The 20642-nt window shown below is 36.4% G+C and overlaps 1 protein-coding gene across 1 annotated transcript; it reads right to left on the minus strand.

Annotated features, from left to right (window-relative positions):
* Window positions 1–1491: 1491 nt before the first annotated feature.
* Window positions 1492–3351, minus strand: LOC110662872 (uncharacterized). The gene has a single exon (XM_021822016.2). The coding sequence runs from the start codon at window positions 2861–2863 to the stop codon at window positions 1946–1948; it is 918 nt and encodes a 305-aa protein (XP_021677708.2). The 5' UTR covers window positions 2864–3351; the 3' UTR covers window positions 1492–1945.
* Between the last annotated feature and the right edge of the window lie 17291 nt (window positions 3352–20642).

Below are 20642 nucleotides of genomic sequence, written 5' to 3' on the forward strand. Positions count from 1 at the left end.
CTGCCAAGTTTTTACTTAATTTATTCTAAATTAAATTATAATTGAGAATTATAATTTATTTTTTTATTTACTCAATTTATAAATTTATATGCATCCTCCTTTTATTTTAAATTTATTCTAATTTTTATATATTTTTTAAGAAAAATTATATTGATAAAATACTATTGTAATTAAATTAGGAGTTAATGAGTGTTTGAGCTTCCAAATAATTATTATTAAAAGAGATTATTACATATAATTTATATATATATATATATATTATCTTTTATAATTGTATAAAATTTATATTTTATATTACAAAAAAAACTCATATTTTTATGAGAAAGAAAACATTATTTTTATGTATATTAATTTATTTTATAATTTATTATTAATTTAATTTTTAAAATATTTAGCTAATTGGTTGATAATTTAAGAAGGAAAAATTTTCAGAGATGTAGATTTGTAATGTCCCCATCTTATCGACTGTCCACCTATAAAATGATTTCGACACAATGAATGTATCGCTATCATGTTTCTTCAACACTGTTTTGGATAAACAATTAAAAGAGTGTATATATATATATTCTTGGATCATTCTAGACAATTTACATAATTATTTCATTTTTCTTGCTAGAAATTATTGAGGTAAACTCTAGCTCTTAACACTCACAAACATAAATAAATCTCCTCGCATCCAAAATCCTCCATCAAGCCCCACTAATGTGGCCGCTTACTAGCATAAAACTCCTCGAAGCATCTATATATACCTACCATTTATCTTAAAAAAAATAATTTTTGCTTTTTTTTAATAGTATTTTTTTTATTTGCAAATTTAAATTTAACTTTTTATAAAACGAAAATATTTTTATAAAATTAACAATCAGAAGTAATTCCACCATTACAATGATCTACATCATCCCAATGCGTATATTAAGATTATTAAAAATAAAAAAATTCAAATATTTGTCATATTTTTCTATTATTTTACAACAAAAATTAAAAATATATAAATAATAATTAAGAAATTGAATCAAATAGTATAAAACAACACTTCTTACAAAACAAACTTAACAAAACAATTAAGAATAATTTAAAAAACCAAGTAGACAGATTTTGTAAATTACATATATTAATGATACGTAAATAAACATATAAGAACCCATAAACACTCTAATATTTCCTAAAGCAAATATATATATATATATATATATATATATATATTGATTTATAGCAGTGCAAGCCACTGGACACTAGCTGGACATAATTAAACTGATGACTAGACTTCATTATTAATCAATGACATTGCTTCTAACTAACCCTTCTCTATTTTCTTTGAAAACATCTAATTTCGTTTTCAGTAAGCTACCTTATATTATATATGTATCCTTGATAGTCGATAGTGACACTACTTAAGCTCTATTTATTCTAGCTGTTGAATTTTAACACAACATATGATATAATTAGCCCTAGAAGCATGAATATATAAGATATTAAATGGCAACCAAAAGATAGCAGTAAAAAAGTTTTGGCAATTCATTTGATATACACATAGCAATTAACAAAAAGAGAGAAGGGTTGGGCCATTTGGAAGGTTCTCTTCGTCCCCCAACTGTCCAACCCCCCGGCGTGGCATGTAGAGCACAAATTAAGCACGTTAACCATCAATTCCCAGTTCCTTCGAACCCATCTATCACATTGTTTCTTGTTCTTGTTGCTTCTTTTTCTTTCTTTTTTGGGTCCCCAAATCTTGTCTATTTGCATAGATACAAATAAACTACACTACAGGCCATCCCTTCTTGGTTTAGACTTTAGAGCACCCTTACACCTACTGACATTTACTTAATGTATATATAATTATCGTACATAATTTGCTTCTCCAGCTTAGCAAGAAACTTATTAGGTGATAGATTAGGATAAAGCATATACCTGAAATGAGAGGTCTTTCTTTCTTTCTTGTCCATTTTCAAAGACCCAAACTTAGAGCTGCCTTAACGTCTAGCCTCCATGCAAACCCACCAGATTCCATCTTCCACACATCACACGGAACCATTTGTGAGAACTTCTCCTTCGGCCACGTGTACTGTAACCTAACCCAGCACGTAAACGTTGGGTAGTACAGATATGGCAATATTTTCTCTTTCATCACCAGCCTCACCGTAATGATCTCTTCCACCGACGAGTACGGCCCGTCGGTATTTTCCGGTCTCACCATCACCATCCTTCTGTATGCTTCGTTCACCCACTCTACTCTGCTTCTACCATCCGATATAAACCCCGGACACGTGTCCCTGTTCAGATTATTCATTTTCTCCATGTCCGTACACCCTAACCCGTCCGCCACTTCCATGCACGTGTCTGTCACGCTCTCCACCGTCACCCACGTCTCTATTACTCTCTTCTCTGCCATCGCAGCCGTCCGATCTGCAAAGGCAAGGGAACTCAGATCACCGGTTACCTGTGTTCTGGACTCAAACAACACGGAAGGATCCGTATGCTCTTGCACCTGATCTTTTCTATCGGTACGATCAACACCACTGCTAGATCCTTTAACTAGGGGTGAATTTTTTTTTAGATCAGTTTTCTCTGGTAGTAACTGGAGCGTGAAAAGCTTCTCGTTTGAATCATCTTCTCTACCAGCTCTTTCTAGATCTGATGATTTCCTTTTTCTTCTTTTGTAGTATTCGTTTGTCTTCTTAACCCTAACATACTTTCTCTTCGTCCTTACGCTAGTAACCAAACCGTTCTTGTTCTCTGGCTTCCAGCCGTCGGTTGCTGGTTTGGGAGCAATCGGCCTGAATCTGAGCATTATCGGGTTGATTATCGTCTTATCCTGAGCACCAGGGGCGCATGATATCACGCGCCACCCTTCCCCGCCATCCATCTTCCCTCAAGCACCACCTCACTCCACTCTCTCTCTCTGTCTCTAACCGAGCAAACTCTCTGGTCTCTGCCCCTCTTAGAGTCTGTTCTCTCTCTTCTCTCTCTCTCTCTCTGTGTGAGGAAACACTGACCATAATCATAACGGCATCACCGTGGCTGGGCAAAGAAGCACCACGTGTCTAGTTCAACTCGAACATAGTTGAGAGAGGTGATTGGTGGAATTTTATTTCTGGGTGGAGCCCACTGAATAAATTGACGCTATTAAGCTTTCTAATTGGCTCCTTAATGACCAATGAGAGAAGAAGACGTGTCGCATTATCCTGGAAAGTCGGTACACGTTGGCTTGCTTTGGGATGTTGCATAAAAAGTGATGTCGAAGTGGAGAGCGCTTTCGAGAGTAGGTTCGAGTAAGTGAACACGTGGTTCAATCCTGCTAACTTGGAACAAGTTATTTGGATTTCATGATCTGCAATTCTTTTTTTTTTTTTTTTTTTCACTTCCCTCACTCTTCTTTTCGCGCGTGAGATTCATGTAAAAAAAAATAGGAATAGTAAAATATCATGAAACTTATTTAAATTTAAATTTGATTAATATTTTTAAAATTTAAATTTATCTTAAATTCAATTAAAATTTATTTTCAACTACTTAAATTTATCTTAAATTAAATTGTTATTATCAGAAAAATATTTAAATTTATTTAATTTTATATATTTAATTAATAATTTATATAAAATTTATTTTTATTAATAATTTATATTTTAAAAATTTAATAATTTCATAAAATATTTTAATTTTATTTTATATAAAATAAAATATATAAAATTTATAAATATTATTATAAAAATATATATTTTATATTTAATTAAATATTTATATAAATAGATTTCGATAACGAATATTCAATATGTAAAACCTGAACTTGATCTAAACCCATCACGAGTATCAAATTTCAAATCTAAAACCATCTTAAACCTGATTATATACTATCCAAACACATCTTATTAGGATTTATTCAAATTGAATACTAAAAAAAATCCTACTCATTGCCATCCCTACTAAAGAATTATAACTTTCTATTAAGTAAAAAAAAAATAAAAAAAAAATATTGCAAAAAAATTATAATTTAATTAGCATGGAATATATTATAAATCAAATCATTTTCATGTGTAAAAGTCTTAGTCTTAAATAATATAAAGCTAAATTAAAATGGAGTTTGCAATAATGAAATGATTGTTTCTTAAGTCTTATGTTTAATAATAAAAAAATTATTATTTAATTTTTTATTCTAAGAAAATTAATTATTTTTTATTTTAAAAAATATATTGATTAATCTCATATGTTTATTAGATTTATTTTTTAGTTCGTTATATTATTTTAAGTATATAATTTAAAAAATATAATTATATAATCATTTATTTTTTAAGTCTTAAATTATTTGATTTTTATTTTATTTAAATTTAAATTAAACGAAAGTATTATAAAAAAAGTAATAAAAATATAATAATTATAAATTTTTAAAATGTGAGAATTAAATAATTAATTTTATTAAATAGATGAATTAAATATTAAAGGATTAAAAATATAATTTTGGCAAAAAGAAAAATAGGTTTACGATGATTAATGTTAAAGAGGGAATATGGGTGAGAGTGGGCTAAGGTTGGTTTTGTTTAGCGGAAACGAGAGACGGTGTGATGAGGACGCGTGGATGGTCCGATGACGAATCGGATCCTATAAGAAATTTGGTGTCATTGTCATCCGTGGATATGATACTATACCATGTATGCTAGAATAAGCGAACTCTGTCCTCCAACCAGTATTCACGTTTAACAAATGCAAGACATAACTCCTAACCTTCTCTTGATCATAGATGTAGTTTTGGTGTGACCTATCTAAAGGTAGATGATCTCATATGGCTGAAAATATTATAAAGGCAAAGGGCCTGTTTAAACCTTTAAAATTTAAGCTAATAATTATATAAATCTTTAAAATATTTTAAAGTTGAATTAAAATTTTTCAATTATTTGAAATAATCACATAACTCTAAATTCATTTTAAATTGGTCCAGTTTAAACCAAAAGCTTACGTGACTCACAAATTCCATTTTCTTTTCACATCTTTCCGTCAATCTGTTTCATCTAATCAACTTGACTCTTGCCCTGCAAGTACATGGGCATCAAAAACCCATTAGTTATAGAAGAATTCAACTCTAATTTCTTCTTCATTTCCTTTTTTCTTTTTTTTTTTCTTTTCCAATTAGTAATATCGCATGAGCAACGTCAAAATCTATTAGTTACAAAATGAAATTGGATCTTTTAAAACCCTAACAATGGCTGCAAGCGATCCATTGCCCATTTGCTCCAAAGCATCCCATCTCTGCCTCTGCATTCGGATAAAGACTTTGGATCATGAGAAAAAATGCAAAGGAATCCTTCTCTCTTTCCTTGCAAATATGTTCCAATAACAAGATGGGAAAAAACGTTTTGATGCCCATGCAGCATGCTTGTATTAGAAATTTGATAACAAACTTGTTTTAGTTCCTCACAAGGATTTGTAACTCCATATTTCACTTAGCGCTCAAACTCTGTTTAATCTCACTCAGCATGTAGGTTTTCTTATTTCATGGTATGGTTTCTCACTAGTTTCGGCTTCTTTGTTCAATTTATCAATTTGGGTTGTGAATCATTACATTGTTGTCCTGCTTGAAGTGGGATGATTTGGATTTCTTTATCATCTTTGCTTGCTTATTTTGTGCAATCTGAGAAATCTATTTGCCAATTTGTTGAATTTTAGCTTATTCCGTTAATCCTTTTCATAATTGTATCACATCATAATTACTTGGTTGTCAAAAGGTTTTGAAAATTATATTTGATCTTGATTTACTTTTGATATTTACTTCAATTTTTAATGAGTTAAATAAAACTTGATATTGAATGCAGAAATTGAGGAACTCAAGTGCCTTCCCCTAGGTTACAATACTTCATTAAAGTATCAGGTTTCTGTGCTCCTTTTATACTGAGATACACTCAACTATAGTGATTAGTAGTGTGAATATGGAAGAGCAAATTGAAAGAAATGCTCTATGCTTTTCTATAAAAATTTGGAGATTTTAGTTGTGTATATGTTTCAAGTTTCAGTTACACACCGTTTGTCTCTATTAATTTTGGATTTAAATGTGTGGTTTTAAATAGTTATGTAACACCCCTGATTTTTTATATATTATTATTGGGCTTCGTGTAGGTATCCTCAATTCGCGGAAATTCGACAGTTGTCCGGATCTGTGAATTTCCGGCCAGACCATCTAGGAAAAGTCTCAATTGGATCGAGTTTTGGCTACCCCACCATTGTCGGGCATCCCGAGCTGCGTTCAAGTCGGAATCGGCAAAGGTAAACCCGAACCTTGCTTTTTCGTAATTTTCTAGTGCTTAAATATGATTAAAAATTCATAAAATATTCGTGGTAGCTTAGAAAATTACGATTCTTTTTGCAATAGCTTAGTAATATTGCTAAGGACCGCGGGGCAAAGTTTTATAATTTTTAGAGCTTGTTTGGGCAATTTTTGCAAAAATGATCAATTATAAGGACTAAATTGAAATTTTTCCATATTGTGATGAATGATTGATTTGATGGGCCCAGGATGGGCTGTGTGATGTGATTGAGTTGTGGATATATGGATTGTGGATATAGAAGTGTGTTTTGAGCCCTTTTACAGGTTGGGTAGGTCCTAGGTATAGGGGAGACTCTGCCGGATTTTCGGCATGACTTAGGACGTATTTGGTCTTTTCTTTATTTGTATTGAGTCATTTGTGTTAAATAAATGTAATGTAATTGTCGTGAGTCGATGCCTTCTTCCTCCGCCGCCCGCCACAATGATTGTCGTCAAGTCCGTGAGTAAAATATTAATTTTAATTATAATTTCGATATTATTATATGTTCAGCATGCCCATGCATCACTTATATGCATATATTTATGTAGTTAAACTCTAGGCACGATTTATGTTGCATTCATAACTGTTAATGTGCCATGAGTGTTGTTGTGGTAATTTGGAGCAGTGTGCGTGCGTTGGCGTGCGTGTGATGTGGTGTGGACTATGGATAGGACGGGGTAGTCACGGCTTGAGTTCTTCGCTGGGACCCGTTCCTTCGAGGGGTAGTCACGGCTTGAGTTCTTCGATGGGACCCTCGATTTGGTTTATTGCGAAAGTCCGCTTGAGTTCTTCGGCACCAAGTTGGATCTAAGAGAGCTGTATAGGGGATCAGCTCCCAATATATTATGATTGATGCTACAGGGTGCGTGAGTGCTCCAAATTACCTTTTTGATGCTATGATGTGAATATGATGTTGATGTTGCATTTCACGCTACAGGGTGCATTAGTTACAGATAGTTATAGAGATTATGGTTAAAATTGATATTTTACTCTCTGAGTCGAACGCTCACTCCTGTTCAAAAATTTTTACAGGCCACAGGAGGATATTTTTTTGAGGTTAACCTGCTTTCTCCCTCGCAGGTCGATTACTACTGTTTGTATAAACTTGTTAAATCTTAGAATTTCCGCATGTGTTAGAAATGTTTATTTGATTTGGGTCTGTAAACTAAATTATTATTTTTGGACCTGTAAACTTAAATGTGCTATGCATGTTTGATGGATTGGATGAGGGAGCTGAGCTCCCATTTATTTTATGTTGATGAGTATGTGGAGGGTGAGCTGAGCTCCCCAATTGACTATATATTGTGTTTACAGGTCGGGTGAGTCGAAAACTCCCCGTTGGAAAGTCCATTTTATGGCCGGACTCTGTCCGTTTGTTTTCTTGAATTTGGGCCCAATGGGCCTTAGAATTGGGTAAATGAAGCAGTTAAGGCTTACTACGGGCCTCGGGGCTTTAGGGTCGCCTGTGTCCTAGTCCGGCCCATAGGTTGGGTCGTGACAAATGTGGTATCGAGCTTAGGCTCCATTCTTAGGAATGTTTGTCTAAAATGTTGGGAAGAGTCTACTAGGAGTCACATGAGTATAGGATTCTGCTTCGTCTTTTCCTGTAATTCTTTGTTTCTAGATTCTACGTTATACCTCGGAAATATAAGATTACCTCGCTTAGTGTCTTGATTTTCGTGGAGTACAAAATGTGAAATAGAGTTAGTAGACATGTGAGATCTATCATGAGGATACGTACTCCAAGAAATGTTATATTTTTGTCAAGATGGGTTTAAATGGTGTGCCCATTTCGTAAGACACGAGTACATAAAAGTGAGTCTTAAAAGTACAATGTTGCCTAGATAAGGATGAGGATACCACTCATCGGTAGATGACCCAAATGTAATAAGTTTGTGATAATAGAAGATTCGGAGAGATAAGAAATTAGGAGACCTAGTCCGTCAGACGTATCGTAGTAACTATACAATGTTCTCGATGTCCGCTCTGTAAGTCGCAGACATGCATCGACATGAGATTATTGTGTAGAGTCGCTGCATCCCCGTGGTGCTCCATAATGAGGGTGTTTGAGATGGCTTCGCTTTGGTACAGCTTATGCCGAACGAGTTCTATATTTGCAGAGGAGTTGGGAACTCCGGTTAAGAGTCTAGAGTTAGAATATTGAAAGGTCACGGTTGGGTGATAACTAGAGTCGGTGACTCGCCATTGAGATGAGCTAGAGTTACATCAAGAGTTGCCATCGGACTGCAGGTTTCGACTAGTTGCAAAGTAAAGGTGACACTTATAGAGTGAGAATAGTATACCTTGTGTGTATCAAGATGGAATAAAGTACAACTCTACTACCTAGAGAAGGTCGAAACTATGAATTGATGATTTATAGAGCTATGATATGATAAAAGAGTCATTAACTTGACATGGTTCTGGCAAGGTGGTAGATGTAGTACCTTTGTTGCAGCAAGTTAGGATATAGTCCTATCTTTCGTAATGGATCGAAGGTTATTACCGATAATGATGACTTATGGAATAGTGTCCCGGATGGACCGTAGAGTGTGGTAGAGAGTAGTTGGCTCGGGTATCCCGGAGAGGATACAAGTTCCATTATAGGAATCATATATAATCAGATCACGATGGATGTAAATCCTTTGAATTGGATGACGGGTTTGGGTGCCCGAAATCTTAAGTTTTGGAATTGAGTAAACATGGAAAATAATAATAATAATAATAGTGTTAAGAGTAATAAATTAGCGAAGATAAATCACGTAAGGCCAATGGATAAAGAAAGTGCGAATGAAAGTTTGGGCAATTGATTGCAGATGCAATATAATCTAAATGCTAGTGGAAGTACTAGCTAGAGTGGTCAAAGGACCAAACTGAGTAGCACGGACATATGATAACGCGATAGAGACTCAAAGATATAGTTAGCAAGTACACTATTATGTTAGGAAGAAGAATGGAACCGTGGATAGAATAGTCAAGTTCTATTTTGGGTAAGACAAAGGAAATAAATGAAAGGACAACCTAAAGAGCGCATAATAAAAGGAACAAAGTTAAGATATAGGATAGGCTAAGTGTTATTCTTGGCAAGGAGAATGACAAGGATGGAAAACCCAAAATGGGACCACATTAGTGAGAAAAGTGATGGAGGTGTGGAATACAATAATAATGAGTAAATGTTAGAAGGTGTGCGATGGTATTGCGGACTACCTAAATAGGTAGAGAAAGAGAAGTTAGTAAGCGATAAGTTGAATAAAAGTCACCTAAGGGATCAAATAGGTATGATGAGAGGAAAAGAATGATAGATAATGACACATAGGTTTTAGGTTAGACTTTTGAGATAGTGAGAAGGTAGTTAGAGGTTCATATGAATGTCGTGCAAACATTTTTAGTGTGATCAACGTAATCACTTTGTAGTGAAGCAATAACGACAGGACAATAGTAGGGGTAGAACTAAAAGTGACAAGTCCGGATGGTTATAAATCAAGAGAAAGTTCAAGGATCAAATTAATGACCCTAGATAAGGGTGGAATTAGTGTTGGAATAATTTATTAGTGAGAGAAATCTTTCAGAATCAACAAAAGTTAATGGCACAATAAAAACGATGATAGATATGAATCATAGGTCGAGTATAAGTAAAGTTAATAAATTATAAAATATTATGTCAAGAAGGAAAATGGTACTGAAAGGGTTCATGCAGATGATACCTTATAGGTAGAGCATAATTGTGCTAGGAGATGATGAAATTTGGAGAGAAAGACCAAGAAACTTAGGTGAAACGTTATAATATGACAATCGGGTGTAGTTGAATATAAGAGGATATTTTCTTTCTTTTCAAGTTTAGCTTGTGCTTTTGGTTCTAGAAGGTTATATAAGGAACAGCCGAGTCAAGGAGACCTAGTTATTGAGAGTTTAGTAGGCACAAATTCATACATAATTTCCTGATATGAGAATGACAGTAAGTGCATACCTAGTATTAAGTATGAAAGGACGAACAGAGTAATGACATGAGTTAAATTGAGTTAGCTACTAAGGCTTGCAACCTGCTTTAAACTATGAGCTGGAGGAAGTACTATTTATGGTTGAGATTCAATAGATGAAATTGTTGCTGATGGGTAATTTGAGGTTGAAGTTTAGAAAGCTATGGGCAGTATATATGATTATATTAAGGAGAATGAACACGTGAAGTATCTTGTTTGGAATTAAGGCATGACACATATTTCCTACAGTGTTAGTTCGGATGGAACTTATAGTTTATGGGGCTCATATTCATCCAGATAAGCAATTTACTACTAAGGCTGATAGGGAATGATAATGTTCTGATAGTTAAGTTGGAAAAAAAAAAAAGGGGATACAAGAAAAAAAAAAAATTCTATGGGTAATTATAAGTGTTACATAAGGTGAAGAATGTGCTGGTAGGAGTAAATCATAGGGTTAGAATTCTTGAAGTAATGAAACTAGTATTCAAGATAAGACTAAGAAATAAAAAGAAAGTTAAAGTTGATGATGGGATAGACATCTTTGAAGGAAAAGGTGTAAGGATGAGATAGGACTAAAATTAAGGAATAAGTACAACAGGTTGAAATGATACCAACAATACCAAAAATAGGAAAAGGGAAGTGGATAAGATGCAAAGGACAGAAGAGAGCTCGATAGAGTCGCTTATAATGATGAGGATAAGGAGTGTCTAACCATTGCCCCTGTGTTAACACTACCTATGAGCGGTGAAGGATACACCGTGTACTGTGACGCCTCCAGAGTTGGCCTAGGGTGTGTTTTGATGCGGAATGGAAAAGTAGTGGCTTATGCTTCAAGGCAGCTGAAGAGGCATGAGCAGAACTATCCCACCCATGATTTGGAAATGGCGGCTGTATTCTTTGCACTAAAAATCTGGAGACACTACCTGTATGGTGAAGTGTGCGAGATATACACCGACCATAAGAGTTTGAAGTACATCTTCTAACAGAGGGATTTAAACTTGAGACAGAGGAGATGGATGAAGCTTCTGGAAGACTATGATTGCCCCATCCAGTACCACCCTGGGAAGGCCAATGTAGTAGCAGATGCTTTAAGCAGAAAATCTTCCAGCGCTTGGCACATTTCAGCAGAGAAGAGACTGTTGATTCAGGAGGTACATGAGTTGATGGATCAAGGTTTAATCCTAGATCTTTCAGATGATGGGGTATTGTTGGCTCACTTTTCAGTGAGGCCAGACTTGAGGGACAGAGTTAGAGTTTCCCAGCATAGAGACCAACAATTGATGAAGATCATAGAAAGAGTACAGCAAGGTGAAGGTGGTGAGTTTGGGTTTGCCAATGATGGCGCCCTAGTGCAAGGTTCTAGGATATGTGTGCCCGATGTGGACAACCTCAGGAATGAAATCATGCGAGAGGCACACTATACATGACAAGATTCACCTGTGTTCCACCAAGATGTACCATGATGTGAAAGATAGCTATTGGTGGAATGGCATGAAGAGAGACATAGCCGACTTTGTGTCCAAGTGCTTGACTTGTCGAAGGTGAAGTTTGAACACTGAGACCGTCAAGGAAGCTGCAAGAGCTCCTATCCCGTAATGGAAGTGGGAAATGAGTACTATGGATTTTGTGGATCGGTTGCCTGCATCACGCGAGGATATGATTCGATATGGGTAATTGTAGACCGCTTGACCAAATCAGCTCACTTCTTACCAGAAGACTACATACTGTGGCACAAGATGCCCGGCTCTACATTCGAGAAATAGTCGATTGCATGGAGTTCCGGCCCATAATATCCGACAGAGGGTCCCGCTCACTTCTCGGTTTTGGAGAAAGTTGCAGGAGGCACTTGGCACACGCTGAACTTAAGTACGGCTTTCCACCCTCGACAGACGGACAAATTGAAGGACGATCCAAACATCGAAGACATGCTTCGCATGAGTGTTTTGGATTTTGGAGGTCAATGGGATGAGCAACTAGCTTTAGTGAAGTTTGCCTACAACAGCTTATCACTCCAAAGATAGGGTTGGCACCCTATGAGGCACTATATGGAAGAAAGTGTAGGTCTCCTCCGTGTTGGATGTAAATGGGGAAGCAAGGGTGCATGATGTAGACCTAGTGCAAGACACTTGAGGTAGTTCCTTTAATCGTGGAACGATCGAGGACAATTTTCAAGAGATGTAAAAGTTATGCAGACCTGCACGGAGGGATGTGGAGTTTGCAAGGCGACTATGTATTCTCAAGGTATCTCCAATGAAGGGAGTCATGAGATTCTAAAGAAGGGCAAGTTGGCACCTCAAGATATCGGACATTTTGAGGTTACGGATAGAGTTGGAGCGCTTGCCTACCGGTTGGAGCTACCACCCAACCTCTCTCACGCTCATCCCGTGTTTCACATCTCCATGCTCAGAAATACATTCCCGATCCTTCTCATGTCTTTATGGATGTGATAGAGCTAAAAGAAAATTTGACATTTGAGGAGCAACAGAGCCATAGTGGACTACCAAGTGAGACAAGTGAGATCAAAACAGATCCCTATGGTTAAGGTTTTGTGGAGGAGTCACGGTGGAAGAGTGCACTGAAGTCGAACGGACATGCGTAGCAAGTACCCTTATTTGTTCAATGTATAATCATGTGCTTTATTCTGCCTTGTGTAAAATTCGAGGACGAATTTTCTGTAAGGGGGGAAGAATGTAACACCCCTGATTTTTTATATATTATTATTGGGCTTCGTGTAGGTATCCTCAATTCGCGGAATTTCGACGCTTGTCCGATTCAGAATTTCCGCATGCAGCTACCGGAAAAGTCTCCGAATTGGATCGAGGTTTTGGCTACCCCACCATTGTCAGGCATCCCGAGCGCGTTCCCGAAGTCGGAATCGGCAAAGGTAAACCCGAACCTTGCTTTTTCGTAATTTTCTAGTGCTTAAATATGATTAAAAATTCATAAAATATTCGTGGTAGCTTAGAAAATTACGATTCTTTTTGCAATAGCTTAGTAATATTGCTAAGGACCATGGGCAAAGTTTTATAATTTTTAGAGCTTGTTTGGGCAATTTTTGCAAAATGATCAATTATAAGGACTAAATTGAAATTTTTCCATATTGTGATGAATGATTGATTTGATGGGCCCGTGATGGGCTGTGTGATGTGATTGAGTTGTGGATATATGGATTGTGGATATAGAAGTGTGTTTTGAGCCCTTTACAAAGTTGGGTAGGTCCTAGGTATAGGGAGACTCACGGATTTTCTGCATGACTTAGGACGTATTTGGTCTTTTCTTTATTTGTATTGAGTCATTTGTGTTAAATAAATGTAATGTAATTGTCAGTGAGCCTTCTTCCTCCGCCCACCGCCACAGTGATTGTCCAAGTCTGTGAGTAAAATATTAATTTTAATTATAATTTCGATATTATTATATGTTCAAGATGCCCATGCATCACTTATATGCATATATTTATGTAGTTAAACTCTAGGCACGATTTATGTTGCATTCATAATCATAATGTGCCATGAGTGTTGTTGTGGTAATTTGGAGCAGCGTGCGTTGGCGTGCGTGTGATGTGGTGTGGACTATGGATAGGACGGGTAGTCACGGCTTGAGTTCTTCGGGACCCGTTCCTTCGAGGGGTAGTCACGGCTTGAGTTCTTCTGGGACCTCGATTTGGTTTATTGCGAAAGTCCCGCTTGAGTTCTTCACTGCACCAGTTGGATCTAAGAGAGTGTATAGGGATCACTCCCAATATATTATGATTGATGCTACAGGTGCGTGAGTGCTCCAAATTACCTTTTGATGCTATGATGTGAATATGATGTTGATGTTGCATTTCACGCTACAGGTGCATTAGTTACGAGATAGTTATAGAGATTATGGTTAAAATTGATATTTTACTCTCGAGTCGAACGCCACCTCGCTCAAAAATTTTTACAGCAGGAGGATATTTTTTGAGGTTAACTCGCTTTCTCCTCGCAGTCGATTACTACTGTTTGTATAAACTTGTTAAATCTTAGAATTTCCGCATGTGTTAGAAATGTTTATTTGATTTGGGTCTGTAAACTAAATTATTATTTTTGGACCTGTAAACTTAAATGTGCTATGCATGTTTGATGGATTGGATGAGGGAGCTGAGCTCCCATTTATTTTATGTTGATGAGTATGTGGAGGGTGAGCTGAGCTCCCCAATTGACTATATATTGTGTTTACAGGTCGGGTGAGTCGAAAACTCCCCGTTGGAAAGTCCATTTTATGGCCGGACTCTGTCCGTTTGTTTTCTTGAATTTGGGCCCAATGGGCCTTAGAATTGGGTAAATGAACAGTTAAGGCTTACTACGGGCCTCGGGGGCTTTAGGCTGGCCCAGGTCCTAGTGCCGGTCCGGCCCATAGGTTGGGTCGTGACAAGTTAAGGGGCTTAGTTGGATTCTGAAATACTTTAAGCATTTATGTGACTATTTGACAAAATTTTAAGAGCCTAAATAAGCCTTTTACCTATAATAAATTTATTTAACAATTTGCACTTTAAAAGCAATTTCAAAAATTAATTGATATAGAAGTAATTATTATGAAAAAAGCAATAAGAGATCATTAGGTGCATATACACCTTCTCTCTCAAAGATATGGGTCGTATCATTTTAAAATTAAGGATAATTAATTTTTTATATGTAAGGAAGTTTTATTTTTTAATACTATTATGTATCCAATAATTAATTAACTAAAGGCAATTGTTTTTTTCTCTCTCTATACCTTTTAGAAAGAGTTTTTCTACCTACAAGTGCCTATCCCTTGTCTCTCTGAGCAGAGTGATTATTTAGTGCAAATAAAATTAATTTTTATGAGACTCATTATAATTTAATTATTACTCTATAATTAATTTATCATTCAATATATGATTGCCTATATAGAATAATCGATTCATTATATAATTTTTTTTAAACAAATAAAAATTGAAGGAGCCCACCTTCATTGTCAACGCCACAGCCATTAAAGCAATTACCCAAAAGACAAGAGAGTGGAACCCAACAATCCCACCTCAATGTCTTATGTCCAACAATATTCTCAACCCATTCTCAACCCAGAATCCCAAACAACCAAATGCTAAAATTATTTGAACCAGCAAAGAAAAAAAGAATTATCAACCCACAATTTCTTTTAATGAGATTTAAAAACCCCTTATTTTTCTAAAACTATAATAATCCAAAATTGAAGCAAAAAATGATCAAACTTGATAATCGATCTAACTCTGTAGCCTCGAACATTATCGAAATTTTAACTTAATGGCTTAAGGTCGCGGCTTGTGGATTGAGGAAAGAAAGAGCTTTTCAGAAGAAATGATTGATTTAAAAGAATGGGATTAAAGAGTGGAGAATAAAATAGAATTAGAAAAAGATGATGAGATAGAAGTTAAAGGATTAATGGGGATTTTAAATTTGGGAAAATGTGCTCTCTACACAAATGTCTCACAACCCTTTTCTTCCCACTCCTGAACCTGCTTATTCTCCTTTTAGCCCTTTCAACTACTCCTATGAACCATCTCCTATGACTGGAGCCCTTACCATACACATAACACACTCATGCTATGCCTCTTCCCTCTCCATAGATATTCTCTGGCCATGCCCTTTTGTGCATTATAAGTATGATAACGAGACCGTCGCATCTACTATCATAACAAAGATATTTTTGATACACAGGATCCTCTGTCGAGGTAAGTGTAGAGCATACGTATCTCTGATTATAGAGGTATAATACACGTTCTAAGATTTTCAAGAGAAATAAAGAAATTTTAGAAAGCCATAGAAAAGAACTCAAAATATTATTTCAGAGAAAGAGTTTGCCAAGTCTGGCTACAACTGAAGAAGATGTCTCCTTATATAGACTTGGAGACCCTAACTTTTACAGGAGACCGACTAGCAACTGGCTACCGACACTCTTAAGTAAAAGATTCTTACAGAGTGAAAATGAATAAAGGTAAAAATAATGACACACTAAAGACACACTGATTACATATTATGGCCGATAGTCTTTAACTTTAATTATGGAGTTGTTGACAGATTGAATGTGTCATAATCAGAATTGTCAGAGTCATCAACCCCAAAAAAGTCTTTCGGCTACTAACTGTGCTCAACAGGTGACGGTGGGTCAGCTTTTGAGTGGCTTCTAGAGCTTCGGCGTCCATTGGATCCTGAGAATCCTGCCAAATTGGATGAGTCCAATCTATAGGCTCATTGGTAAGAGATCGGATGGGTCCAAAAGACGTACAATTCACGTGTGGAAGGAGCAAAGGTTGGTATCCATTGATTTCACAGAGATGCTCTTCCAGCTGTCTTCTCAGTGGTCCCATAACGTCCTTTTCTGTGATAGAGCCTTCGTAAGTCCTCCATTCATACTCTGTGTTTTGGGTCCAAAGAAGCCTATCGGGCCTTCTAGAGAAAGGCCTATACATGATAAACATGGTCCTGATGTTGGGCTGGGTCCTGATGGACCTTTCTTCGATTCCATGGGTTTCTATAAGTCGCCTAAGACTGTATTGCCATGCTGAGATAGGTTTGAACCACTCTAGGAATCTAAACAGGAGAGTCCTATTTGTTCTATCAAGGGTATGTTGATGCAGTGCTAAGAGGGAGAACTCTGTACCTGTAGAGTATAAAATTACCATGCACCAAAGGAGCCATAGTTCTTCAAGGATAAGGTCTCTGCCAGGATGGATACTAAAACATGTGAGGAATGGGTTGTCAGGAATAAAAGTGGATGAGGAGGGGAGTAAACCTCTCAGGGTATTCCTGGCACTCAGATAATGAAACAGGTGATCCTTAGCGAACTAGGCTATTTGTGGGATAAGCTGGTTAGGAGAACAACCAGATGGAAAACTGTCTGGTGCAGGGATGAGGTAATTAGGAGTGTTTGGTAAAGATGATGAGGCCATGAGTATCAAGGGAAAAGTGAAGTGTGACTTGATAAGGTGAAGTTCCTTAAGTTTGGACAGGAGATCTGGAACTAAGTTATGTTTTCCCTTAATATGCTGGACTATAAATTTATACTTGGCAAATCAGTCCTTTAACCTTAACAGTTGTGGTTCTGGGAGAGACTTGTTCTTGAAGTTTAGGATCTTCGGGAAAGATGAGCTGTCCATAACTACTGTAAAGTAGTATCCTATGAGGTGGAACTCAAATCTTTTGATCCCATTTTTGACAGCTAGTATCTCTTTGTACACTGAGTGGTAATGTTTCTGTGGTTCTGGGAACTCTCCACTAGCATGTCCACAGATATGGTCCTTTCCTTGGATTCTTTCAATAAAGACAGCACCTCAGTGGGTGTCACTAGCATCAGTCTGTAGAATGTGATGTCCCGTACTGGGAATCTTTAAAGGTGGCGGATTTGAAGCCATTGTTTTCAGAGCCTTGACTGCTTCTGTTTGTTCTTTTCCTCAAGGTAGCATGTCTTTTCTTAGCATCCTTGACAATTGACTAGTGTGGGCGGCAACATGAGGAATAAATTTCTTGATGTAGTTGACAATACCGAGAAACTGTTGTATTTGCTTCGTAGATAAATCTTTATCAGGAAACTTTAATAGTTCTTCAACAATGTGTGGTCCTGATTGATATTTTCCATCTTTAAACCGCATTTCGAGAAAGTCAATGTCAGTCTAGGCCAATGTACTCTTTTTCTCTGATAGCATGATGCCATGGGAATCCACTATGGTGTGGAAAGTAGATAAGAGAGTTTTATGGGCCATGGTATCCTTTGAGAATAAGAGGATATCATCAATATAGATGAGAGCACTGTGGAGTATGGGCTTAAAAATCTTTGTCATAGCCTTTTGGAAAATAGAAGGGGCTGTTTTCAATCCAAATGGAAGGACTATCCATTGGTATTGGGCCGTAGGAATACAGAAAGCAGTTTTGGGCCTGTCTAATGGTTCGATTCCTAATTGCTAAAAACTGGCCTTGAGATCAAACTTTGAAAAGATATGGGCTTCATGGAGCTGGGTGAATAAGGCTTCAGGTTTTGGTAAAGGGAACTTGTCATCCTGGAGAAAATGGTTAAGAGGTTTGTAATTAATGACGAGCCTCTTTTTTCCCCTTAGCCTTTCAGATCTCTTTTCCACATAAAAGGCTTGGTAAGCCCATTGAGAAGATGTGGGTTCAATGAGGCCTTGTTGGAGCAACTGCTTGCATTCTTCTTGGGCTAAGGCTAGGTCTGCAGGATTCATCCTTGGATGGGATGCTTTGGTTGGGTTGACATCTTCATTAAGCTTGAATAGAAGATGGACAAAGAACTCTGGATTTTTCCATAAGGGGTGGTGATGGTGGAAATGTGCATGAGAATCAGCACAGGACTTTAGAAGGAGTTCTTTGTATTCTTGGAGTTCAACTGAGGCATCAGTTAAGGAATATAGCCAGGGGATAGAGGTGAAAGGCTGGAAGTTCCTTTTGTACTTTAATCCAGTTGGGAGGATCTTCAAGTGTTTGGCTTGTTGGTATAGGTCAAAACCTATCAGTAGGTCCTGGTCAGGAAGGTCTGACCCAATGATCCTTGTCCAAAGGACACAGTTAGGAAAGAACTAAATTCCAATGGGTTGTTTGGTGATTAAACTGGTTTTGAAGATGTTACCGTCCACTGTTTTGAAGTATTCTGTATGTGAGACCCAGCATTTTAGAGGTAAGATGGCAGGGTTCGTCATGCTCTTATTGTGACACCCCTTACCCGGCTACAGTGTAGCCGAGCAAGTTATGCCACTCAGTGTGCCGGAGCACTCTATTTTATCTTAATTCATTTTTATCATAGTTTTTGAAAATAATTTATGAAATATAATTCATTTATTGAAATTGTAATTTATTTGAGGTTCCGAAAATTTTATAAAAAATCCGGCAGAGTACCGGCTAAAAATGGAGAAAACCGTTCTTCGGAACCTGTGAAAAACACTTCCTATATTCATATTCAATCATCTCAATTCCATTTATCAAAATCTCAACATTTTTCAACCATTCATTTCTCAATCATTCATCACATGTGATAATCATATATAAATTACAGATAAACATTCACTTTTCTATTTACAAACACAATTCTCATTATTTACATGAACATCAAATTACATTTTATAAGTTCATTTACACATGAGAAAATAAAATCAATTACAAAATACCAAAATGACACCTAGTGTCCTACCAATGCACTGCAAACGGTGAGGTGACATAGACACTATGCAGAACTGTGAACGGCCTTACCCAATCTGTGGTCTACTGGGCCCTCTGTCCAAATCTTCAGTACCTACGCGTTGCAAAAGCGACGTGCTAAGCATAAAGCTTAGTGGTGCCAATAATACAAGAAAATACAATATGCAAATAAAAATAAAAATTTCCTTACTATTGTGTTCATAAGAAATGAATAATTACTAACTTATTGTGTAGTCGAGGGCTAATCATGTTTCATGATATTAACTTCTTCATGCATTTCGTTAATTATTTTCTTCATGATATTGAGCTTCTTTGTATTTTTGTAATCATTTATGATACTTAATTTTCGTATTTTCTTTAATAATCAGTTCAATCACAGTTATACTTTTCCATGCCCAAGTAACCTATACTGGACGATTGGACTGGATAACGGGTCGTTGGCACTGGACACCGCGGTGCCTCGGGCCGTCATACCATGGGACGCAGAACGTCAACCACGTATGCAGTCAGTATGGCTAAAAAGCCATGATATCACATAATCGGCATAAAAGCCATGAATACAGGCATAAAAGCCATGAATACGGGCATAAAGCCATGAATACGGGAACAAAGCCATGAATACAGGCATAAAGCCTTTCGCAGTACTGCTAAAACAATACCCTATTGGCATGCCAAACTATCCAAACCAATCTTGTTAGGTATACTAGGGCATTTGATACTTTAAAATTCTTCAATCTTTGAATTTTAACTTTTGGTGTCACTATTCATTTCATTGGTCAACAAGAAAGTTGACTTTTGCATAGAAAGTAGGTACATTGACTTTGGCACTTCAAACATACCACATTTTTCATTTAAAACTTGTTGGAAGTGATCACCGTTACCATTTCTAGGCTTAAACCAAGGGAAACAAAATTTTCAGTTTTTAAAGCTTAACTTTACTGTTCCATTAAGCACTGTTACAGTGGGAATTTGAGGAAATGGTAAACATGAAAGTTGTTCCTTATTTTGTCTAGTTGAATTTATTTTTTTGAATCACTCCATTTGGAGTTTTGTAGCTCAAGTTATGGCCAAAATAAGTTTATTGTTCACGTGTACTGTTCATGCTGAAATTTTGGGTTTTGGCAGATTTCGGTCCAACTTTGGTCAGTAATTTGACCAAGTTAAGTTCATAATTTGGTCTAACTTTCTTCATATTAAATGTTCTACTATGCCTT

The sequence above is a fragment of the Hevea brasiliensis genome, chromosome 18 (genome assembly GCF_030052815.1).
Source record: "Hevea brasiliensis isolate MT/VB/25A 57/8 chromosome 18, ASM3005281v1, whole genome shotgun sequence".
Classification (NCBI taxonomy): domain Eukaryota; kingdom Viridiplantae; phylum Streptophyta; class Magnoliopsida; order Malpighiales; family Euphorbiaceae; genus Hevea; species Hevea brasiliensis.